The sequence below is a fragment of the Bombus fervidus genome, chromosome 11 (assembly GCF_041682495.2).
Source record: "Bombus fervidus isolate BK054 chromosome 11, iyBomFerv1, whole genome shotgun sequence".
NCBI lineage: Eukaryota > Metazoa > Arthropoda > Insecta > Hymenoptera > Apidae > Bombus > Bombus fervidus.
Window position 1 is genome coordinate 12,562,443 of NC_091527.1, and position 25,356 is coordinate 12,587,798.

Below are 25,356 nucleotides of genomic sequence, written 5' to 3' on the forward strand. Positions count from 1 at the left end.
TGCTATAATAAAAACGCAGTTTAAAAGAATAATTTCTTTGCAAAATATAGAGGCATTACCTAAGTATGTAACCTCCACCAATGATGGTTATACCGGCTGAATATATATAAAAAGGTTTTGAAACAGCCGCAAACATTTTTCTAAATAAATAAAAGTGCAACAGTGATTAACGGCAATTTTTTAGAAATAATAGAATTAATTTAATAAAACATCGTACGATTTATTTTTTCCTTTACGTAATATACAACACACAACGCACGTGTATCTCAATGTAAACGGCAAAACTGAATTTGTAATAATTCAATCATGAAACAATTATACAATAGATTTTGATAACATTGGTTAAAATGTAATAGTCCATTTCTATATATTATAATTTTTCTTAGTTTATTGTCATTGTTGATTTATATTATTTTAAACATAGTTAATCATAATTAATACATGTCAAGTCATGGATATTGGATGATCCAAAATAAAGAGCGAAATTTAATACTCAGAAACGTGTAATGTATTTATCGCAAATATAAAATTGTATACTTTATATTTTATATAATTGATCGTATTTGATCGTATTAGATAGTAACAGAAAATAAAAGAAGACACACACACACACACAAACCTTTACGATACATCGAATTGAAAATATCGTTTTCAGTATCGATATCTGTCAATGTCTCTTAATGTTTGTGTACTTTATTCGATTCTCATCTGACGTGGAATGTTCTGATTTTGCTGTCAGAATTATATCTATCATTATTAATCAAATCCGAACACGTTGTATATTGTATAAATTTTTTATTTTTTTCTGTAAATATTATAATTTAATATGTCGCTACGGAGAGCGTTATTCGTTATGAAAGATATAAAAGTATTACAAAGAACGCTTATTCATAGAAGATTTCAATCCTCACGAAAGGTTTGGAGTTATATCTAAGCACGATTTTATTTTTTATTACTTTTCTATTATTGTATAAGATATTTAAACTTCATTGCAACCAGAGAAATTTTCTATTTTTAATCGATATTAGCTTTAACTTGATAATCTGACTGCTTGCAAATTGTAAGTGTAATGTTAATATTAATGATATATAAATTTTAATATATTATACAAAATTATTCAATTAGTTTTCATTATTAGAGCAGCAATCGGTACACGTTAACAACAAAATTATGTACCATATCGTCGTTCACTGCTATGGGTATTTGGAGTCTTACAAAGAAGAAGGGTGATAATGAAACAGTCATAACTACAAAAGAAGTTCTAATAGCAAAAGCCGATGCATTATACGAGCAAGAACAATACCAGGAAATACATAACCTTCTAATAAATTATAAAGTAATTACATTATGTATGTCACTTATAAACGTAGATAACAAAACTGAACATTTTTATAGGATAGCGGTGATATTGAAATTATATGGCGTTTGTGTAGAGCAATGTATAAATTGTCTAAGACTGTGAGTGAAGTAGACGGAAAGAAATTAATTTTCGAAGCTTATGATTTAATACTTAAAGCACTTGAAATAAAAGAGGATAATTGGGCTGCGCACAAATGGGCATCGATTCTTCTTAATTCTAAGACCTTTTACGAAGGAGTGAAAGCACAAATAAAAGAGTCATATAATATTAAGAAACATATGCTGGTATATTTCATGATAATATATTAATATTTCATTCCCTGACACGATGTCAAGCAATTGTATCGAATATGTTTAATATCGTAGAGAGCAATGGAACTAAATCCAAAAGAACCAACACTTATGTACATGCTTGGTACTTGGTGCTATCAAGTTGCTGATTTAACGTGGTATCAAAGAAAAATTGCATCTGTAATATTTGGAGAACCACCATCTTCATCTTTTGAGGAAGCTCTAAAATATTTTGAAACCGCAGAGGAAATTGATCCCAATTTCTATAGTCAAAATTTATTAATGTTGGGCAAAACCTACTTAAAGTTAAATCAAAAAGAGCTAGCTATGAAATATTTAAAAATGGCTCTTGAATATCCTGCAAAGAACGAAGATGATCGAGATGCTAAACAGGAAGCACAAAAGTTGTTAAAGAAATTTTAACAAACTTGACAGAAATTATAATCTATTATATGATAAATGGATATTATTATAGGATATGGAATTGAAGGGATAAAGTAAATTTAGAATCTATCTTTTAAGTAGAAGTATAAAATTTATTTACTATAAAGTAGAGTACAACTTATGTGTGATGAGCTTTTTATACGCAACATCTAAGATATTAATAATTATTTGAAGATTTAAGACTATTATATATATGTATATTTTATAAAATGTTCTATTTTAAAATGTAATATGTAGAAAATTTTAAATAGTTAATAGCAGTTGAAGAAAATTCGTATATACAATATGTGATATACAGATGTTAAACTATCTTTCTCGCAAAAATTAGTTAAATAGATATATTGTAACAGAATTAAAGCGTCAAAATGTTAATGTTAATTGTCACAAATATCACTGTTTAATAAAGTAGTTTCCAAGTCGAATTATCGCTCAGGAGATTCTTCTGTTTTCTCTAGCCCTCTGCAAGCCTCTACAATTGCTTCTCCTTGCAAAGTAGAGAGCAAACGAAGACATCGGCGCATTATAGGGCCGGTTAGCTCCCTTGGCACGTTTCCAATCAGATGGTATAAAATCATACGATGTAGGCAAAACTTCGTAGTGTATTCACCACACGGGCAAATACACTCCACCACAACGTAATCCAATGGTACATTTTCCGGATCTATTGATGCGGTGTGGAAGGCGTCAAATCCAAGTCGACATTCCGCCATCGTTTCGTTATAAGGCACAATCTGGAAAAATAAAATAGACAAAAAAAAAAAAAAATAAAATTTACGAATTGTTTGAAAAATCAGTGGAAGAAACGATTGAAAGGAAATAAAATACTTACTGCTCCAAATGTAACGAAGATGTATAAGGATGCTTCCAATCGTGAAGCACTTCCAAACTTGAAGAACTTCCAAACGCGAAGAACTTCCAAACGTGAAGAATTTTCGAACTCGAAGTACTACTAGACGCGAAGAATTTTCAAAATTGCAGAATCTATGCGCTTCCGAACTTGAAGAACTTTTGAACGTTTTGCTCGATATTGGAACTGAGAATGACACCTCCGAGCTAAGTGCCGGGTTTATATACGTCGGTGGGTCCCATGTGTATTACTACAACATGGAGTAGGGCATTTGGGGGGGCCCCTAACTAGCAGGTAGGTAAAACCCAAGTAATTGTTTGTTTGTTTGCTGTATGAAATATTGCTTAATGGACAGACTCAGGTCTTTCATCGTCACCCTCTTTTCAATTATGGAAAGTTCGAGAATGCATTAGAGGATAAACAATCACAATAGAGTTGAAGAAAAATGCGATTCTAATTTATTATTAGTCATCGAGTAGGAAGCGAATACATTGCTTTTTTTTTTAATTTACGCTTTTTAATAAATAATAATTTATGTGTTACTTCTATATGGGTTACATGGTTATCACCACTGGGCTATTGGAGCAATAATCGTCTCGGCCGGTAGTTTATGTTTTGTGTTTACATTCATAGGAGTTCGCTAATATTATAATTATGAATTATTCGAAGTACATATATCGCTTAAATATATTCGAACGAATAATATACTTTATACAGAATTATATACTGAAACATTGAACGATACATCTACCATCGCTTTATTATTTCTTATGCATTAATTACACAGTCGTCGTATTAAGTATATAGTAAGTACAGCAGCGAAATATTTGATCGACGTAGTTGTCGCTTGAGCTATTCCGAAGATTACATTGTAAATATCGTTTGGCTTTGAATATATTTTATTATCAAGGGACAGCTTTCTGTCGTTGGTATTTGGCAAAGGGTAACGATTAGTCGTAAACCCCTTCTAAGCAGATTTAGGGAAAGGACAAGAGGTAGCTAATATAATTCAAAAGCATTAATAGTTCCCGTTTTCCTTCTGCTTAAAAAGATGATTCATTTCTAGTAGATATAAAAAGGATATTATTCGATTTTTATTACGAACGTACATTGATACAAGTTTTGCTTATAGAATTAAGTTGTAGAAAATAACAGCAGTAATTGATCAATGCGAGTATCGAAAATTAAATTTTAATTTCGATGCTCTTGGATTTATTAATTATTTAAATTTTTAACAATTAATTTTAATATAAAATAAACTAGATATTTATCCTTTTATATTGCTCAAGGTATTTTTATTCCTTTTTATTTCAACCGTATTATTATTTTCAACGTATTATTTCAATTTTCAGCGTGTATGGTTGAATAAGTTGTTGGACAAATAATCGAAGTTATCTTAATTATTCGCGTATAATTAATATTATCAAATCGGTTCGTTCAGTTTCTTTTATATGGTTTTATATCGTTCCAAAACGGGTAACTCAAGCTCTTCGAATTTCACAAAGCTATCCCTTATTAAACGTTCGACAGTTCGCCATTCACCTTTCGCATTTTATTATCATGAGAATTCGCTTATTATCATGAATATACAGACTGAATATCGTCTCTACAATTACATACTGTCGACTATCACATTAAATAACGAGAGCTTTAGAAAAATTGAATTTGATCGCGTACCTATCGTCGTCTTAAGCATACAAGTCGATTAAATTAAGCAGAAAAAGGAACGCTTTGTCGATTATCGTTATTATGCTCGTTAACTTTACAGGAACAGCATGTCGAGGTCGATGTTGAATAATTTCCGACGAAATGCAACAAAGTTCGCGGATATTATCGATGTAGAGAAACTCTCGTCGCCATTTCTTACGTCTATTACATATATTTACATGGGTAAAATCGCCAATACGTTCGAAATACGTTTATTTGCATGTGTACTCTTCGGTACGCTCTGTGCACGTTTCACAATGCACGCGGCAGCACCAGAGAAATTTGCATTTGCATTGCCACGTTCTTGTGAACTGATGTGTGTTGTAGCCGCGACCACAGCACATTAGATCGCATCCGTCCGTACCTGAAACATTAATCGCTTTTACGATCATCTAAATTTAAGATATCGCAACACTACGAAGCTTTTCGTTAAATAGATAGAACGATAAAAGATAAAAAGATAGAACGTCGAATATCACGTGTGTCATATTACGGTACGTCACCTTTGCTAGTACGATTGCAATATCTGCCTTGGGTTCCTAGACTACCTTGCGCTAAATCTGGTTCACAGTAATTAGGCGAGGGTTGTAAAAATATAAGATCGCTTCTCTTTGGAATCCTTTTTTGTCCCACGCTCGAACCACCGTTCAACTTTGTCCTTTTCAATACCAAGTGTAACCTCCTTGGTTTCGTTGTTTTCTTTGCGGGTTGTCGGTCGTGTCGAGTCTTTCCAACGTCGTTTGGTTTTCCCTGAGTTTTCGCGTCGTTCCCCAAGATCGGCACTATTTCGGTCAACGTTGAATGCAACGTATCTAAACTCTACGAGAACACCAAGAAACGATAAAATTATTACTCGTGAAAATAGTTTACCAATTATTATGTTATATTCGAATATTTATTTTCACGCGCCTAAATCCATAAGAAGTAGCATCGTTATAGCTTCTAAAATAGTTAAGTACTTTTTTGTCAAAATACGCAGGTAGTCGGATTAGGATAACGTTTTGTATGTTATGATATTTTCCTGTTGACTATCGTTTCTGAGAACACATTTACAGTTTGTACATCTATAAATAGAAATTCACAAATATTTCCAGTCCTACTATTTTCCAAACATAGTTTCTGATTTTAAACAATTTCGCCGTAAGAAAATGTTACAGTCGCTAACCGAACGTACGTATAAAAAGATTCAACTCGTATCTGTAAGAATCGTTGTGCAATTTAATTTCCGATATCGATATCAAATATTAAAAAACGTAAATTATCATTGAAAGCGTAACATTATTTCCATCGTTGCTAATAATTTACTAACTACGTAAAAGAATGTTAACCTATCCTTAACGAATCGCTTTCTATATTCTCGCAGAAAATTTGTATTTTTGCACTTACATTATACGCACTAACCGCGTATTAATTCTATATATTCATGCAACATAGTGGAAAAATAGGCGTATCATATGTAGCGACGTAATCGTTTAGCGTTGCAATCGTCTATAGAATATGATCATACGTTACGTTCTGGCAACGTCGACCCACTTTTACAGAAATTACCTGCATCGTAGGGGGTGGCGGTGGGGTAATCGCTATCACGGGCCTGGCTCTGTAATACTTTTTCATCAGTGCATCGCCGATCTGACGAAAACTAGGCAAGGTTCGCCAGCAGGTTCTCACGGTGCAAGAACCGGACACGCCGTGACATTTGCACTCTGTTTGCAGCAGAGCTTTAACTATCTGCAATGAAACAATACTCACGCAATTCAGCATCTAATCTGTGCCATTTATAGCAGTATAATTTCAAATTTCTATCTTTCGTATTACGTTAACGATCGATTATACATCGAATGCGATCGACGCGTACTCTTTAAGTTACGTTCCTACGAAACCGCGAAATAATTATGCTATCGTTCGCTATTTTAAAGCTTGGCTAATTATTCTCCACGAGCGTACGATTTTCATATTCGTATCGTAAAGAAATATCGATCTTTCGAAGTCGGCAATCGGGAAAATACAAGCACGTACTTCCGTGATTCGTTTCGTGATACGTTGTTAGTTACATTTATCATTTTCATATCGTAATTCTATCATTCTTGCGCCAATCATCGATCGTAGTCTGTGGTAGCTGCTGCTCCAACGATATCCTACGAAAGGGTTAAAACGCTACGTCTTTATAACATAAATTGCCACATTCAACTATTACATTCTGAATCGTTACCGACGAACGAACGTTACGATTTTGCAAAAACTGCGAAACTCCTCTCTTACGATTAGAACACGTTCGCACCGTGTTCGAACTGTTGGATGCACGCGTTTCTCCGTCTCTTCGCTCATTGTGTGTCCGAAGATGGACGCGTATGCTCAGAAAACTGGTTTACATTTCGAATTATCGGGAGACGGTGAGGGGCGGGTGCAGAGGTGGGTTGAAAAAAATCGTCTGGAGCATAAAGTATGCGGTGCGGCGAGGCGATCGACGTTAAGAATAAATCGTTAGCAGGCGCGCGTCTGTACACGGATCGTACGTGCACGCGGAGGGCAACCACGCGATATACGCGAGTTTTTATTACCGCCTCGATAATAAAGCCCATCGAGGAAGACGAAAGCTCCGGGAACTTTCCCCAATTAAGCCTGGCCATTTACGCGTTCTACCCGCGGCACAGAATTCCATCCTTTCCCGCAAACTTTAATTTTAACTTTACCACCTCGGCCCGTTTACGAATATACGTTTTATTCTCGAATTCCCAGATACTAGTCTTTCTGATCCGAGAAAATCGAACCACTAGATCGATATTTTACTTAACGAACGAATCTTTCAAGCAACAAAGAAGTTTCATTTTCGTATATTTTCAAAAGGTCAAACAATCGTAACTTCGTAGAAAGGATATAGAAGACGGCCCGCATACATTTTAAGTAGTTGGGTTATTTCCGTTCCTTAATCCTTATGTATACCTATCCTCTAATACCAAATATTGTCCAAACTATTGATTAACTTATCCACTACTTAACTTACGGTACAAAACATCACTAGGGACTCTAAGTCCCTATTATACGGATTATAGAAGAAAGTGCGAATATTAGACCTGGCTTAACACTAAACCGTTAGAACACCCGTTCTACCTGCTTCGTATAGTACTTACAAAGGTTGTCAATTTCGACAATATCGATATGCGGGTAGTTTGTTTGCTGCAAGATATTTATCATACGGTATTTTTCTTTGTTAAAAATTTCCAAATCTAGGTTAATAATTACAATTCTTTCGATCGTACGATATCTTCGAACAGCAAGAGAGATACACAAGCTATCGAAAAATATATATAAAGGCAATTTTTAGACAATTAAAAAATTCAGGACAACGAACGAAGATTCGCGTACGAAATCGTCGATCGACCTTTATTTTTCAAGTTATAAATAGAAAATTTAATTTTACACCAAATATCTATGCACGACCAGTTGACATTTTTCTACACGAACATCTTTCATTTTCTCTCTCGCTATTTAAAATCGTTCTCTATATATTTTCTACAATAAATATCGTATAACGAACGTATATCCACGTTTTTCCACAGCCTGTGTATAAACGATACGATCGATATGAGAATATTATACGTAACTTGGACGAGGTATAACAAACTGTTAAATTAAAATTATTGGAAAATAATTGGCGATAAGATAGCGAACAGATATACAGACACGTTGATTTAACAAAATTTCTGTTACATTTTGCGCGTTAAAAGGAATGAATCATTAACGGGTGACTGGCATTACTCACCTTCCGTCCTGCTTTATTGTTATGAAGGTTCATCAGACTCCTCGCGTCACCCTCGACTTCCCTCGCGTCCAGAAACCTACGCGCGAACCTAACATTAAATTATAATATTAAAATCCATGCGTGTATAACAACTGTCGTGACGTACAGCGTCATAGAGGTTTTACACGCACGTGACACGTGCAAAGGGAACCGACTACGAATTCATTACGGATCGGGTTAATGATCGTTACCTCATCCCGTAGGTGACGTCCGCGCTGCAACCGCCCCATTCCCAGCCATTTGCCGGCAACTCCTTTCTCGTCCTGTAAAAAGAACACCCGAACTTTGACGAAGAAGCGTTTCATTAAATTGGAAATTAGGTAAGCGCACGTCGAGAAATTTCTGCGTCGTTCGGCGTGAAGCTATTTACGAGGAAGCTATTACTTTATCGCTGTACGTAACAACTTTTGTGCTTCTATTCGAAGAAATTCGATTTTTAATCGGATGTTATCAGGTCGTTTGAAAATGTTGTATCGTTTCTGCGAACTGATATCATCCAACGATCTCTCATCGACCCTCCCATGGAATCGTAATTTCGCGTGATACAGAAACTAGAACGACCTTCGAATATACTTTCAAGTACATACATAGCCGCTTTGATAACCAGCGTTAACCGGCGGAAAAAGAAAAGCGTAAAAGCAACGACAACGAGTTTACCTTACGGTCGGTTCACAACCGCAAGCGGTGATGTTGCCTCTGCTGCAAGCTGCGGTCACGGCGTACGTTACACCCGCTGAACTTATTGCGTACGTGAAAGCTGCTTCCCTGCTTCCTGAAATAGATCAGTGAGAAATTTCCTGTTAGATCTAGCATCGAAGCAGTCCAGTCTGTCCAGTTTGCACGATAGGTAGGAAACGTGTGTAGGGATTTTCAGCTATACGTAAAAACGTGGTAAGAACGCGCGACAGATAGAGTTACGATAGACGGTACCATCCTCGGAACAATACAAAGAAGAGCAAGCTGTTTTCGAAAGAAAGCGTTAATTGTCTGTCCCGCTGCACCTGGACTTACTCTTTTGTTCGTTCCAGGGGTGTTTGGCAATCGCTCTGTAACGAGTATCTAACAATTCAAAAATACCAAACCTTATTAATCGTTACGTAAATGTATCTATTCGTGAAACGTTGGAAAATAGGATTTATAGAAAAAAAAAAAAGAAAAAAAGAAAACAGAATATACGCTGAAAGATCCAACGCGAGTCTTTGCAACAAAAGTTTCGATAAAACGTTAAAAGGTTTGGTATTTTTGAATTTTTAGATACTCGTTACAGAGCGAAATGACTCTACGCGAAATTATTCCGCGTAGAATTCCTAGTATTTTCCAGTTTTATTCTAATTGTCGTACTTTATGCAAATAGAATTCTATCGTTTCCAACAACTTGGCTGCGAATGGCTATGCAGATTCATATTTGTACGAATCCATTTAAAGAACTAGAATCTAAGAGATTCGTTTCATCTGCTAAATACGACAACGAGAATATGTACGTTTTATGAACGTTTTATGTACTCTTGCATATTATACGCGTTCCTCGAAATTTCTACAAACGCATAAATATTCGCAGTCTTTAATTCGACTAAAAAGACGCGACTTTCTCCGCAAATGTTGTAACTTTGGATTATTGCTTTTACTTCGTTTTACATTCGCGAAGAAAAGCTACGTTCTTCGTTGCGCGATTTGAAGATGACGTTTACTAAGTGCGAGGCTGTATTTTTGCCCAATTCGTCCGCGTGGCGCACGTTTTAATCCACGTCGCGCGATCCGATCTACTTCATTTCGTCGACAAGCATGATACATCAACGGCGCAAGCCCACACTGTCCCCTGGCGTTTCCGTCACGCTAATTTACAGCTTTCCGACACACGTAGGGTCGCGTAAAGCGCTAGCACAATTAATTACCCGCGGAGCTCTTTCAGCTCGTTTGCCATGCTGAATGAGTTACCGCCGCGTTCCTTTCTTCTCTCGATGTTGCCTCTTTTTTTCCCCTTTCCTTTCGCCTCGGCTCGCTCGTTCCTCGTTCCAAACACCTACGCGATACCGTCCCGCGTCCAAGTTGATTTTGCGCTCGCTTGGCAGCCATCAACCTCGGCCAACTTTAATTCGAACGTCAGCTTCGCCTTTTACACCGACGCCTAATTATCGCGTGAAATAAAACTGCAAAGAGCCATCCGATGCATCCGCAGGCGATTTTATGCAGTTTGACAAAGCAATCTTCACGATGCATCGAATATCGTGGTACACATCGTGGCTTTGATTTCTCGATTAAGGGTTTCGCTTCATTTTCATTGTCCTAATGCAACGACGAAGTAGGCTCGATCTTTTCAACTTCGATGAACTAGTTTCCTAGGTATCTATCCTTTTTCTTTTCCTTGAAAAAATTTCCAAACATTCTTTGGCCACGTTCTCTATTCGTTCCTTCGCTAACAATTTTAACGATATTACGAAATATCCGTTTGCAGACTTGCACGCTAGTTGCGAATTGCTCGTGCAACATTCTCAGCGTTAACTTCCTTTTCGTAAATGGAATCGTTTTGTCCCATTCCATCGATAATGATTTTAAATCCTAGAAACGTTACAAATTACTCGTTCGCGAATCTATTACTGTTCATAGACGTAGAGACTGCCGGCGATAAATTTGTAATCATTTGTATTCTATACGATGTATATTATGTAACGTAAATATAAAGTATATCATTGCGTTGGCAAGACACGAAATTCAAATGACCCGATTATAATTACAACGAATCTTTCTAAGAGAGTAATCGCACGAAAACATCGATCGATGTTTGTTACGTTGATCGAATCATAAAATTCACGGTCACGCGTTCATGTGCAACGTGAAAGCGAACAGAGGTATGTACTACGTGGCATGTACCTTACAGTCATTTGACGTGATTTTTGCCGCTGATTCTGATCGATCCACGTTGTCGTGGCGGTTACCTTGAAAGCAAAGATCGGTGCACCGGTTCTTGTTCCACGATCGAAATTGTTCCGGAAAAAGAAACAGTAAAATATCGAACTCTTGATAACCGAACACCTTTGTTTTCTCGCATTCCGAGTAATTATTTATTTATTTAATTAGCGAAAGAAACGATAGTCACTTTATTTTCAACCTTGTAGATTATTTCGTTTATTGGCTTCGTTACAAGGGTCGATGGAACGGTGGATTAGCAAGGGTTTATTGCTAGAACAAAGAGGAATTTAACACGTTCGTTGCCACGTCGCACATATTTATGCGACGGGTATACTATCGTGGGGGCCCCGTCACCAAACGATGGTGACGCTCTTCTTGTTCGAGTTAATTAATTAAATATACGATATTATATATAGGATATACAACATAAAAATATTAAAAACACATTATACCATACTTTTTATTAATTTATATTCTGAATAATATATTACATTATCCTATATCGTATGGTATTCGTTAAAATATTTCAAACACATTTGGGGTGATTTTGGGCACTTCGAAAAATAGTTAGACTCCGTTATTACTACTCTCCTCGCTTCCAAATATATTTTCACGCTGTTTACCGAACATTTTGACGATGAAAAAAATCACCGATGTACGTCTCACGAGTATGCTTCTCGACTAAATGAAAGATCCGAGATATATGTCACGAGATCCCTCGGAATACGCTAGCTGGATAGCCTATCGCTTTCTCCATTTCAGAAATAAATAATCTTTTCTTTATAATGAATCTAAGGCGATAAACGATGAATTCCTACTTGTCGCTCTATTTACGTTCTGCGTACCGGCGGTCGGATTTGGGCCCCGCAGGAAATAGCTGAATCACGTTGGGGGACGAACGTGTTAAGGAATTTAAACATTACCGTTTGTCTTGGGGATTTAGCTAAGCTTAAGCACTAACTGTATAATTCACTTTTACCGAAATTACCGAAATTACCGAAAATTACCGAGAATTACCGAATTGCAAATGGTTTTGCTTTCTTTGGAATATTGTTATTCAACTTTATCCAGAATGAAGTTCGATCGATAGACAGATGGAAATTATTGTGCTTTTGAGTACTACCTGCTTGTTAAAGTTATTCGATATATGTGGAAATCAAAGAAACGCATGGGCAAATTGTAAGGTATCGAAAGTATATATTTATTGTGAATGTAAAGCACAAAGTGTGGAATACAATGTAAGCTGGTCCAGATCCGCGCGCTAGCAATGTTACCCTGAGATTAAAAGATGCCGCTTATGGTCTGTCGTCGACGCATTCTTTTGTCTATGCGCTATCGATGACCTCGACGTTTGAGAAAACCGAAGACCAGACGTAGAGTTCTCCTAGAAGCGTCGATCACTTCAACACTACTGAATGTATAATATTGGAAACTTTCGGTAACTAATAAACGCACAAGATACTGACAGTTTAATTTCTCGAGTAGGAATAATCTTAGAAAGTGTAAATCGAAGTGTAAATAAAATCAAGTTTGGATTTACGTTATGGGGATTATATTTCGATTACCCGTGCGATGTATGTTTCTAGATTAAGAATCATGGTTCACCTAATAGTATGTTTCTTGATTATACATGCATCTTCCGGTACGTTATATCAAAGGAATAATTTCAGGCGAGAAAACTTCATGGTAAAATAGTATGACAAGGTAGAATATAAGCGTTGTCAACGAGCATATAAAAATATGCGATACATCCTTTATGAACGTGAAAACATTTATCGGGAACGTATGTATGAATAATTCATGTTTAATAATAACGCAGAAAAGTGTTCTCCATGATAGACGAGTATATATATTTTATGCTTACTCGAAACACAGCACGAGAGCATTCGAATAAAATTCGATATATTTGTTACGATCTTTCCTCGATAAGCTAGCCTCGATTTATTCCCAATTTTTGATACAGCTGTTCATTTGTATCGAACTGGAAATTCAACGTACAGTTCGAAACCGTAGTTTTAGCTTTGACGCGAATGTTACGCAGTGTCTTACTTGTAGCAGTTTGTCAGATTCATATTAAAAATTATGTCACTGCAACAGGAGAATAACTGGTTTGGCCGATTGATGCGAAATATTTATTACGCGTATTTGTATCAAATTTTCTTACGAATCTCTCATTAACGAAAGATTTTTGATCTAAACTTTCCTATATCCCTATATCCCTAAGAACATTTCTACAAATTATATCTTACACCCGATCGAATTTTGATTAAAATTTCTAAACTTTGTCCGTTGCCGCAATTTTACTTTAATTTTGGAATTTTTGTTAATTTCTTCAAAAGTTATTGCGTCATCGAAGAACGATTTGTTTCTCGTGCTCGCCAATTATTTAAATTTTACGTTAATTCTTCCGCCGCGATATTCTTTTAAGAAATTCCCTTCTATGGATGTGACCGAAAACGATCGAAAAAAAGAACGAATCGATAATTTTGCTAGCTTCGGTTGTACGATAATGTATTACGTTGCTACAACGTTAACGCTACAATATCAACAAATAATATCGAAATAAAAAATGCTAATAAAGCAAAACGTCTCGTAAAAATACTCGAATTGAAAGGTACGTAAATCGTTCTCGTGTCGATGATCGTACGCGTAAAGATATCTACGAACGTATATATCTACTGTGTCTAGAAAATGCCTTCCAACATAATCGTACATCAACAACCGGATAAATTAAATCATCCTCCAGTTGCATTTTACCTCTCCGCGTGAAAGTGACGTGAGAACGCGAGTCAAGAAACACGTCGCCAAGTGACCGATGAAATACATCGCGTGCAGGCGACTACACGAAGGTATGCGGCTCGTGATCTACCCTCGATGCTCTTATTGTCTTCGACGTGGTCCTCGTCGCTCTGACGGCCGATGGACGAGGAAAATGGACGCGTTCACGCCGGGCGCCATGATCGGCCAAGCGACTCGTAGTCACGGGTTATAACGCGGCAAAGATCCGTATCTCTTGCCGATCGGCTCGTTGATTTATAAGACGCCAACGAGCAGATCGGTATCTGCCGCTCGTTCCCGCGTGTCTCGATGCATCCAATTTATGTAGCACGCGACATCCACGCCGAGTCGAAAATGCTTCGGAGGATTCGTGCTCACGTATTCCATATAAATTACCGTAGCACGCGTTCTATGCGAACGTTTCTTCTCTCTCTCTCTCTTACTTGCCTTTTTCCTGAACCTTTTTTTTTCGACTTTTAAGTAGTAATTTCGACACGGGTTGATATCATTTTATGGCGGTGATTTTGTAACGTGTAGGTTCTCGCATGCCTTTAAAGGATCTGTGTCGTAATTTTTCTTTCGATCTATCGGCGATCAATTGCCTGCTTAATTTATTGCGATTACAGAGGACTAGGAGATTCTCTATCATTTTCGAGGGTGTTGAGATGCTTTATGCACCGTATTGTTACAGGGAACCTTGGTTAAAGTTTCTCCTTTACATCGGTGATCGATCGTCTATTAATTTATTACATTTGCAGAGACGTAAGAGAGTCTCTACTATTTTCGAGGGTGCTGAAACTCTTTATGGGTCGTGTTGCCATAGGGTATCTTGGTTGGAGTTTCTCTTTTACATTGCTGATCAATTATCTATTAATTTATTATATCTGCAGACTCGTAACAGAGTCTCTATGGTCTCGTAGGGTGCTGAAATTCTTTATGGATCGCATTGCTATAGGGGATCTTGGTCGCAGTTTCTGTTTTACATCGGTGATCGATCGTCTATGAATTTATTACGTCCGCAGAATTATATCGTAGGAGAGTCTCCGTCATTTTCGTGGGTGCTGAAATTCTTTATCCGTTTTGGTGCATCAGTGTATCAGATAATAAATTATTACATTATATCAGATTAAATTATTTGATATAGGAAAATCGTTTATTTTATTGTTTCATAAAATCCAGTTTAGCACGCAACAAAACGAGGGTAAAGGCCTGTTTTCGTCATCGGTATCGCAACGGAAGAGTTCTTTAATTAAACAGAGGCATTACGGTTATGATTGTTGTACTTATACCGTCTTCTATTTGTAACACGGTTAACACTTTACCGACCGATAGCCGATTAATCGGTTTCTTGTCGCCGACGCTTACCGACCGATAGCCGATTAATCGTTCTTGTCGCCGACGCTTACCGACCGATAGCCTATTAATCAACTCTTTGTCGCCGACAATCTTTCTCATTATTCGAGCAGTGATTTGTTATTTAGTACTAAGATACCTTGCCCGATTGCGCCAGTTTCGTTACTTCGTAAGCTCCCATAGTTTTATACCGATTTGAAAAACTTACCGTTCGCCATGAACGAAAAGAATGGTATCGAAGAGTCTAAACCGAAACAGAACCGGCGCCAGGGAGGATCTGTACCCGAGCTACCGGTAAAGCGTTAAGGAAGGCTAATTATATAATAAGAGTAACGCATAGTTTACCGAATAGGGACCTTGAACGTTAATGAGCGCGAATTTCTTTTTTTCTTCGGAACAATCCCGTTAAAAAAGAATTTTATCATTTGTTTGGTAATGTTTACGGTCTCCACTTTCATTCATACAACTTTCACATATAATTAGCGATAAAATGTTCGCTTTCACTCGAGCGAATTTTTCCCCTAACCATTATACCAGTTACCCGAATAAAAGTCGCGCTCTTCGAAATATTTCGAGCAACGATTTTCTTCGCTTTATCCATTTTACATATACCGTGTGAACAAAGTTTCCAGAGAAACGCACGACAGTACAGGAAGTTGGTTTTTTTTTATCTACGGAGTTTTCACAATTATTTCTATTTTCACGAACGTTTGAAAGATATCGTTGAAAATTTCGATCGATTATTTTCTCACCTTCAAAAACTACTTTCTTAATTACTCGGGTCGATAGATGACACCCTCGGTCTCGATCTAACTTTCTTACTAATTATCGTAAATAATACTGGCATAAGTATACCTAACGTTTTACCTACTCTTCGTTTCCTCTTTGGACGTAAGAAATTGCCAATAGAAAAATATAATTGGTTGGAAAAGGTCTTAATGGACGCGATAGAGATAAAACGATAAAAAGTATAATCTAAAACACGATCTAACGATATAACAATCGGCCACGGTTCGCCGTTGACAGGAAGATTACCTTCGCAGGCGTCGTAACGTCAGCCAACGTCCCGTGGATCGTCCTCCACGAGGTTGGCGTCGATTTATCGAGCAACAGGTCGTTTTCCCCGTGAGTGGACGTTGGATCGTATGCGCGGCGACGCGGAGGACGGTTAGGCGAGTGGATCGGTCCCGGGCCTGATGAATTTATGCTCGAGCGTTTATGTCAAAGGACGGCAGCGCGTACATCTATTTAGTGTCGGAAGAGGGTAACGGGGAAATTTATCGTTTCGTCGGCGTCCACGGCGGCGGCGGCGGCGGCGGCGGCGGCGGCTGCTGGAACGGGCGGAAGAAATGGAGGACGCTTGCCTTTCCATAAATTCATTTCAGCTGTAAATTGTGAACGCGAAATGAGCATCGCGTCCATATTAGGACGCAACGCACGCTGATTTCGAACAGCGAGCCTCGATCTATTTGCGCACTGCGTTATACAAGGTCGCGCGTATACGCGTTTATATCGCGTTTCTTTCTCGAGTCCTTATTAACGTCCGAAGATATTACGAAGGATAAACGAAGCTGCGTCCTCGTTGAGATTCGAAATATCTGACTAGTCGGTGAAATTTATGCGGGGTTTATAAATATATATAGTATTTCGAGTTTATTAATTTTTGATAAATCGCGGCGATCGTTAAGATTAGGGAGAGAGAAGTTTAGTTTATTGATTCACATTGAAATTTGTTGCCTCGAGCAGCTGTAACGTACGACGGACTCTCGCGTAACGCGAAATGTAGACGTTGAATACAAATCGGAAATCGATCTTTCATCGAGACTTTCTCCGTCTCTTGGGCTAGAACATATAAATATAAAAAGTTAATTAAAATTTCTTGACGCTCGCGAGCGACAACATAAATCTCCGATATTTAATCTCCGCTGCTATCAAGAATCTACGCGTGTTCGAGTAAAAACGGTACGAGTATAATCATCGACAGAGAGTGTTTCTAAATTAACACGTAACCGGTGGTACCCTAAGTCGAGGCAATAAAGCATGGTGTAAAGCCGAAAAAGGAACGGGCCGTGTTCGCGATCGATCGGTGGGATACGGACGTCTTTTAATTTATATCATCGTGTTTTAAGTGACTCGTATGATGGCCTCGAGAAATTTATAAGCGACAGCCTTGTTCACGTGGGCGATTGTTTACGATGATCGAGGGGTACCAGTTAAAATTTAATAACGAAATTTGATTTCGTCATGGCGTCGACTATTCGATTACCTCCTCCCGCGTCTTTGGATCTTGGAAACGCCACGAGTATATTGCATCTGTTACTCTCACTATTTTGTATATGGAAGCACGATCGTTTGCTTTAAAATCTTTAATTGAAAATATCTTAACCAATTCGAGCAATGGTCATCGATCGACGAATCGTTCGTCGCTGTCGTCTTTGCTTTATGCGCGTTTACGCTTTACGAACCACTCTCGACGTGTACTTTCTTGCGAGATACGAAATGTTCGCTCGCGAACAATTCTGTAATAGTTGCACGCGTGGGTATAGGTACGATTTGTCGTTGGTTAAGCAGCAACTTGTACTTTTTCGGTGAGTCGGAAACGGTTGATATCGGTTATTGGAAAAGACGATCAGAAAAATTAAGTTTCGTCGAAAAGCACGATATTAATATTTACGTTGAATTCATTTTTATCGACTATACGACTAACGTCTCATAGGGAAAGGTATACGTACATCGTCGTGCTTTCTTTCGATCTTCTCCGTTAACGTGCAATTGTAGGAAGTTGAAAAATTGCAAAATTCCTTTCCTCGTATCCTTCGTATTTCCACATTTTTACAAGTCTAAGAATCAGTTAGAAATAATGTCATCAAGTGCAACATAGATCTCTGTCTTATCTGAAACCGTTTCGTTTTCATCGAAGGGACCTCGGTCTCAAAGGACCGGCGTCTCTACGCTACAAGCTGTTGGCAAATGGTCTACTTTCACGCGCGAATCGAGCCAGGATCGTGGCGAACCGAACGCACGCTTGCTCGGACGGAACCAATGATTTACGTCGCTTCGCGAGCGTTAGTTTATTATCCTTCGCGTTTATGGAGCTGCACTTGATAATCACGAGATCTTTCTCTGTAACCGGAAGACAAGCTCGATTCATGTTCGCCGTTTAATTTATCCCCTGTTCTATTTCCATTCTGGCTTACTCGAAAAAATTCCGTTAAGGTTGGTGCTGTAACCGTCGGACACAACGTCCACATCGACTTAGGTAGACCGCTGCCGTAAGGTGATTCTATCAACGAAGTTGTCGATGAACGTCGATAAATGAAATTTAACTAAACGTACAAAGTTTATTACGTACAAAGAATCGAAAACCATTCAGTGGAAAAGAAAAGCGCGATATTCGCCGCACAAGCATACGCTACGTTAGCCTCACGCGCCTAATATATCGTGTAAAACTCCACCTTTACGTATTTCGCTATCGAATCAAATCGATCGAAACTCCGGTCGAAGACCAGTCCTGGAACAGCATCGTTTGTTCGAAAGTCGATCGCTGCCAAGACACGACGTTTCTCGTGCGTTATCGTGCGCGACGATTGAGCCGCAACAGCGAGAGTACACGCTAATTAGCTGTCGCCTAATTAGCGCGCGGCGATATACGAGCGATCCGAGACGCTCGCGGCGGTAAAACTGGAACGAAACGGTCCTGACAAGCGCTAAATCTCCGCGACGTCCGGCATCCAGGACGATCGCGACCGCGATCATTCCGGCTCCTGACGTTGATAGCAGTATTTCAAAACGGTGATGCGTCACACTTCCACCTACAATAACATTGTCCGTGGCCGGCGTTGCGCTCGCGGGACGTTGTTATTATGCCCTCGCGATTTTATGCCTCGCGAGCGATCTTATTAAAGGTAACGAGCACGATCGTATCGCGTCCAAGCAATAAAATACCGAGCTCCGGTGTCTTCTTTCCCCTTTCCATTATGCGAGTCGTTTCAACCCCTCGGGAGAGAAAAATTGCTAAACAGATTTCTAGTTCAGCTTTGCTTATCGTAGAAGAGATCGAGTTCCTAAAGATATCCGCCAGCTGATTCAATTTGTCTAACGAAAGATAATCCACTTTCAATGATTTTTCATTTGTCTCTGTTGGCTTTTTTTGAGGGGCGGGGGCGGTAGATATCGAAGACGTGGAAGTAGAAGAGACCGAACTAATATTAGTAAATTCTGTCGAAGCAAAGTTTTACAAAATAAACGTAAAATTCAATCTATATCGCATTTGGTAATTAACGTATGAAAATAATGAAAATATTAAATGTTTAACTTTATACATCGTTCTTTTAAATCGTATTAGCATCCTTCGTAGTATTCTCGTTAAGTGTCCAGTTATTTCTGCATTATATATCGCAAGATTTTATTTTTCTCTCAAAACTCGGCTCTTAAGCAAAAGTCTGAATTTCAGTCTTTATCTTTCTCACCTTCGCCAAGCAACGCGCTATTCCGAGCAATATCGTTTAAAAGGGCGACTGAAAGCGTCCTTTCAAACTTGACAAATTCACACTCTTCCTCGCACGTTATCGCGTCCCAAGAGAAGTATAGCTGCTGTTAGAAAACCAACTCGAATGGGAACGTTTACATCGTGCGTCATATTAAAGCGTGATCGCAATAGCAACGGCATTTTTCGACTCTCGATTTCTTATTTTTATTCCTACGCCGCGTTAAACTATTTTATATCGACCGTTCGATTATTCGTGTATCGTCGATATCTTCAAAAGCTTTCGAAAAATGATCACCAAAGAGAAAAGATCTACAACGAGAATCGAAATTTTTAATTAACGAATTTTTAATTTAAAAAGCTATCTTTCGCCGATATACACGTTTTACGTTCAAAACTTTGACAACTCAACGACCGGTTTTTATATAATCTCAAAGATTATTAATGGCGTATCATAATTCACGCGTAAAATTTACATAAAAAAGGTGTTCAGAAAATCAGATTAAAAGACGAGAGAAACGAACGATTTCTCCATCAGTGCGAAATCGTATATCTTTTTTCTCTAATTTGAAAAACAACGGCTACGAGTTCCGGTTCTACGAAGCGGGCTGATAAAAAAAAATCTGACCTGTGATTAAGCACAGTTAGTCATTAGCCTCTTGTTGCTCGGGTGGTGCAGTGACTCACCGGTGTACCGAATTTAAAATTAATTCCGTTCGTCTGCACGCGAGCATCGTGCTTCTAAATAGTCATTAACGCGAAACTCATTGGCGCTGGGCGTGCCAGCGTGGAACGGCGCTGCTTTTTCGGACCAACCTGGCCAAAAGGTCGCTCTATCGTCGGTCGAGAAGCCAACCGATTCGCAAAAAATCTCGCCGTAGATCCTTCGCGATGCCCCAGATTCTATCGAGTTTTATTGCAACCACTCGGAAGCCGTACCGATTAACTCCAAAATTGGAAAGTAGAGAAAAATGATAACGTTCGAATTTAACAATATTTACTTAGTCAACTTTTCACGCTAAACGTACTTCTGAGAGTAATTTATCTTTTTGTTTCGAGAATCGAATATCAACGACGTGGCTGGAAATCGTGAAACCAATAAAAAACGAAGTTGATCTTTTTTCACTTTTGACTGCCTGCTTTATTTATGTGGAATGTTTCCAACCAACTTCTTTGTTAGATCAATTCGAGATATTGTCGCGTATTTTTTATCCGAACGATCTAAACGCGGTAGTTGAGTTTCCGCGAAGTTTCGAAGCTCGATAATCATATATCAACACCAACTTCTGTTTCGACCGAATGGAAAATATCTGATTTTAAGCGAAATCTCAATCTAGCGGAGAAGCGAGCACCTCATTAGCATAATCGCGTCGTTACATCTTGAAAACTTGACGCGAGTTGTTTTACGATGCTCGAGCATTTTTGTTAGTATTGTTACACAAATGTTTACACGTGTACGATCAGCCACAAAAGTATCCGCGCATCTTACGAACAGGCAATTTTTATTTAAATAGAACGTTACCAAAATTCATTGTAAATTTAGCGTGTCCTGTCGAGGTAATTAAGAGTCTTTCGTTGCCTTATACAATTACAAAAACGTGTTATGTTTCTTGCTATCGCTATCGCTAAACCATAAATCGTGTTAATATTTTCTAGAGATCTTGTCTCGTTCTTAAATTAACTCTTAACTTGTCTTGCGATGCAATTTGGTAAAAATTTATGCTCGTAAAGATTATCTAGTCGTAGAACGTAAAGATAAAGATTTTCATGACCCGTCGTAGGTCGATCTTACAAATTTCTTCAAATAAGAATGAAAATGTAGCGGAAAATCGCTGCAAATGTGAAACTTTTTACGATCTCGAACTATTCGTACGTCATTCGATAATGGAACCAACCAGAAACAGGTCTAGTAATTCTATCTTTCGGTTGGTTATCCTTTCTTTGGATCGTGCTCCATATTCCCGATGAAATTCGATAACCATGTAATCGATAGACGTCAGTAAGATTTATGCTTTCCTCCCTTATTCGATGCAACCGTATAAGAGTCTACGTTTGGTAAGAGATTTCCTGCAATTTCGCGATCTCGCGAAAGCAATTTCATGTATTTCTTCTTTCTTTCTTTTCTATGGAATTGCCTAACCGATGACAGCTCTGACAAGGTGAAGCGGCAGTACACGTACGCTTCATTAAAGAGCACTTAAGCGTCTCGACATCGGCAAGGTGTGCATTTGAATAGATAACATCGTGTTGACATCTGTATATTGACCTTTGTGAAATGTCAGCGTAATGCGAAACACTCGCGCGTCGCCCTTACACGTGTACGCAAAACCAGGAAAGCTTGAAACCTATGGTTTTTAAAGCTGCTTTGCATATCGACGCGAGACATGTATTTCCCTTTTTCGTTTAAATTACAGTACGTTCTGCCGGTAGGATCGTGGAAGACGGCATGGATTTTAAATCATCGCCGTTTATCGTTGAGAATTGTAAATTAAACGAATCTGTAGAATATCAAAATTGTAGAATTATTTATATTTCTTTAGATATTTATTCGTATTTAAAAAATTCGTAAAAGTAGAAGCGCGAAGAACGTTTCACTTTGAAATTATCATTTACGCGATTTATTATATAAACGAAGCAAAAAATATTCTCAAGTTCTCGAAAGATTTGACAATATCAGCTTAAAATACGAAATATCAGATAAAAATACGAAAAATCGTTAGACGCGATTTATCGTAGAAAATTATAGATCAGACGTTAAGTTAAATTCTTTGTCCGAAAATATCGCTTCGCACCGAGTTCGTTCTCTCGCGTTGGTACTTTAGGTCGAGCTAAAAACTAAAAGACACGTTTTTCACGCGGGGAAAACTACAGCCCTTTTACACGAATTCTCACCTCGCTAACTATTCTAATACGTTTGACCTTAGCCGTCGTTTATCAAAATGACCAAGACAAACTCGTATTTACGAGCGCGTATTTTTCTTCTGCGTTCCAGCACAGACGATAACCACGCTTATACGTATAAATTAAGATCATCTTTGATTTCGATAAATAGAAATTTGATAAATCATGTCATCAAATAGCAATAAAAAAAATTACACTATGATTTTTTCAGACATTTACGAATACTTTCAAATGCCTTGTTCTATAATTACCAAGCAAGCTTTCTTTTTTTTTTTTTAATTTTACAACTCGTCTAGGAACGACGTGTCTGCGAATAGAGATATCCGTTTAACGAATGTGGCAAACTGACCAAGTTGGTTATTTTCATGGCAGAACAAACGTATAGAAACTCTATGGACACCGAACGACAGGATAGTTCAAGTTACAAGATCGACTCCTCTACTGGTTCGAGAAATTCGCGAAGTGAGCACGCGTGGACAGCCGATGGTTTACGATCGATCGAGAATGGAATCCTTTTTCGTAGAGGAGCATGCAGCTTGTAACGGATACTTTGTAAGCGAGATCGCAATGAATTGAAACCGATTCTTGTAAGGCGAGTTGAGTGGCTTGTCTCTACCTCTCTCGGAGCCGAATCCGGCGTGTGGGTGCACCGGCACCGCGGAAATTTATTATCGTACGTTCGTTCTCGCGAATGGGTCACGATAAACTTGTAAGAGGAGAGTACGTGGCCCGAGAGAATCGTGTAATCGACGCGTTTCCAGTTGCGTCACGTTGCCCAGGCGAAATTTTACCGTCTAATAACGACAGTTCTAGCCTGACGACGTTCCACGGAGTTTTCTTCGTGTTTTAACGTGTCTCGTTTTAAAACGTCTAGACAACTTGTATTTAGCATAATGAAACGTACTACGGGGTTTTATCGCGGCTGTTATAGTAGCTGTAAACGAATGTGGTTAAAGTGGCAAACGTTGTACAGAATGTTGATGAAGCGGAGAAACGTCCTGAATGTTAGGAATCTTGCTTACGTTGCTTTTCTGCTTTCGGTAGGAAGATTTATTTAGTGGAAGAAGATGGGTTCGTTCCTCGTAGGCTACGATTTTTTTACGTACATTTAAATATTAAATCGTCGATTTTATCGCGATACGTATCACGAGGGTAGTTTCCCGTATCGCGTAGTTTCGTAGTTTTTAAGATACAGAACGATTCCGTATTTCAAAACGTACCATTCGTTTTAGAACGACGAATGTCGAACGTATTTGTGAAAAGAAAACAAGTAGGCGTTTCTTCGACGAATTTTCTCAAATTTGCTGGACTGTGTTAAGGCGTTGATGAAGGGTTCTGTCGAAACGATCTTGTTTCGATAATTCGGACGAACGGAAAGTCTTTAAACGTATAGAAAGATTAATAGAAAGATAATCAAAGGCGTTAACGGATAACGGAAAGTCATAAAATTCCATTGGACAGGGTCCAAAAGCTTGGTTTCTGCCTACGCGCTTCGTTTCTTCGTTTCGTTCGGATCTTACGTTGCTTTCGTACGGTTTTTCCACTTTACGATATCCGTCGACGATAAAAAGCGCGTAATAGCGAATAGAAATTAGTTATCGTATTACTCGCTATGAAACAACGGTGTTAGCTGGATGGATCCAGGCGGCGTCGATTTGTCCGCGTGGGTGCGGCTCGAACGATCTGTGACAAACGGCAGCGAGGTGCGAATGAACTTTCAACCTCGCGGCGAACATGCTGGAAAAGGAGAGGAGGAACAAGGGGGATAGCCATTGCGGGAGGTGATGCCAGGTGTTGTTGCGAGCAGATAAATTTTTCTCACGGCGAAATAAAGATCTTGTCGGACACGGGAGAATACAAGACGGAAACATTGCTGCGTGGTGGCAGGACATGCCTGTTCACCGAGATAACCTCGGGTTTCAACGACCGCTTCTCCTCTTCTTCCTTACAACCTTCCTTCCCACCACGCGCCCTTCTCTCTAGCTTTTCATCCTTTTTTCGGCACCCACACCACGGATTCGTCCCTCGATTCGCCGCTCTTCGTCGTTGATTTTCGTCGATCTTCTTTCTTCCGCGATCGTCGACGACGGATCAACGATGAATTCGAAGAATGGGTCGATCGTGCGTTAACTTCGTTCGTGTACGTTCGTCCGGACATTTTCGAGCCAATCGTATTCCATTCAACGATGAAAGATACGCCAACTACGAGTACAACGCGAAGGTTTGTTATCGCTACGTGGGATTCTTCGCTCTGGTCTCGCGTTTAACGCTTGTCACGCTTTAAGAAAATGTCGAACGTTAAAAGTCCTTGTACTCGTCGAGATGGATGAAAAATAGAAAGTGGATGATCGCGATAGGACTAACTTTGACGAATATGCTACGGACAGAGAAATGTAGGATGAAAGGAATGCAAGAATGGAAGAACAGAAACGCTCGTCTTATCCGGTCACGCAAAACTGCGAGAATATAACGATATACGAGTGC

The 25,356-nt window shown here is 38.6% G+C and overlaps 3 protein-coding genes across 8 annotated transcripts in view; 1 reads left to right on the forward strand and 2 right to left on the reverse strand.

Moving 5' to 3' along the window:
* Positions 1-211, reverse strand: part of LOC139991993 (retinol dehydrogenase 13) — a 1,734-nt gene extending 1,523 nt beyond the window's left edge. Inside the window, exon 1 of the mRNA XM_072012436.1 lies at positions 60-211. Within this exon, the coding sequence (XP_071868537.1) occupies positions 60-136 (77 nt within the window). The 5' untranslated portion in view covers positions 137-211. The remainder of the gene's footprint in view (positions 1-59) is intronic.
* A 438-nt stretch (positions 212-649) lies between these two features.
* On the forward strand, positions 650-2,284 carry LOC139992205 (regulator of microtubule dynamics protein 1). 3 transcript variants are annotated; one of them, XM_072012851.1, is made up of 5 exons: positions 651-916; positions 1,029-1,060; positions 1,139-1,336; positions 1,396-1,644; positions 1,726-2,284. In XM_072012851.1, exons 3-5 carry the CDS (start codon positions 1,196-1,198, stop codon positions 2,071-2,073), a joined length of 738 nt encoding a protein of 245 aa, XP_071868952.1. In that variant the 5' UTR covers positions 651-916; positions 1,029-1,060; positions 1,139-1,195; the 3' UTR covers positions 2,074-2,284. The 3 variants fall into 3 exon arrangements, with proteins under 3 accessions (XP_071868949.1, XP_071868952.1, XP_071868950.1); XM_072012848.1 differs by lacking the exon at positions 1,029-1,060 and having other exon boundaries at positions 650-916; XM_072012849.1 differs by lacking the exon at positions 651-916 and having other exon boundaries at positions 923-1,060.
* Positions 2,285-4,549: 2,265 nt separating this feature from the next.
* The window catches only part of LOC139992592 (protein Wnt-7b), a 120,396-nt gene continuing 99,589 nt past the window's right edge, over positions 4,550-25,356 (reverse strand). For 2 of the 4 annotated variants that reach the window (XM_072013549.1, XM_072013545.1), the window contains exons 3-8: positions 9,105-9,219; positions 8,639-8,710; positions 8,409-8,496; positions 6,197-6,376; positions 5,152-5,467; positions 4,553-5,012 (exon numbers count right to left, since the gene is read on the reverse strand). In XM_072013549.1, coding sequence (XP_071869650.1) covers positions 4,861-5,012; positions 5,152-5,467; positions 6,197-6,376; positions 8,409-8,496; positions 8,639-8,710; positions 9,105-9,219 — 923 coding nt within the window. In that variant the 3' untranslated portion in view covers positions 4,553-4,860. Of the gene's footprint in view, positions 5,013-5,151; positions 5,468-6,196; positions 6,377-8,408; positions 8,497-8,638; positions 8,711-9,104; positions 9,220-25,356 lie in introns of all 4 variants that reach the window. The other 2 variants (XM_072013547.1, XM_072013548.1) reach the window with 2 other exon arrangements.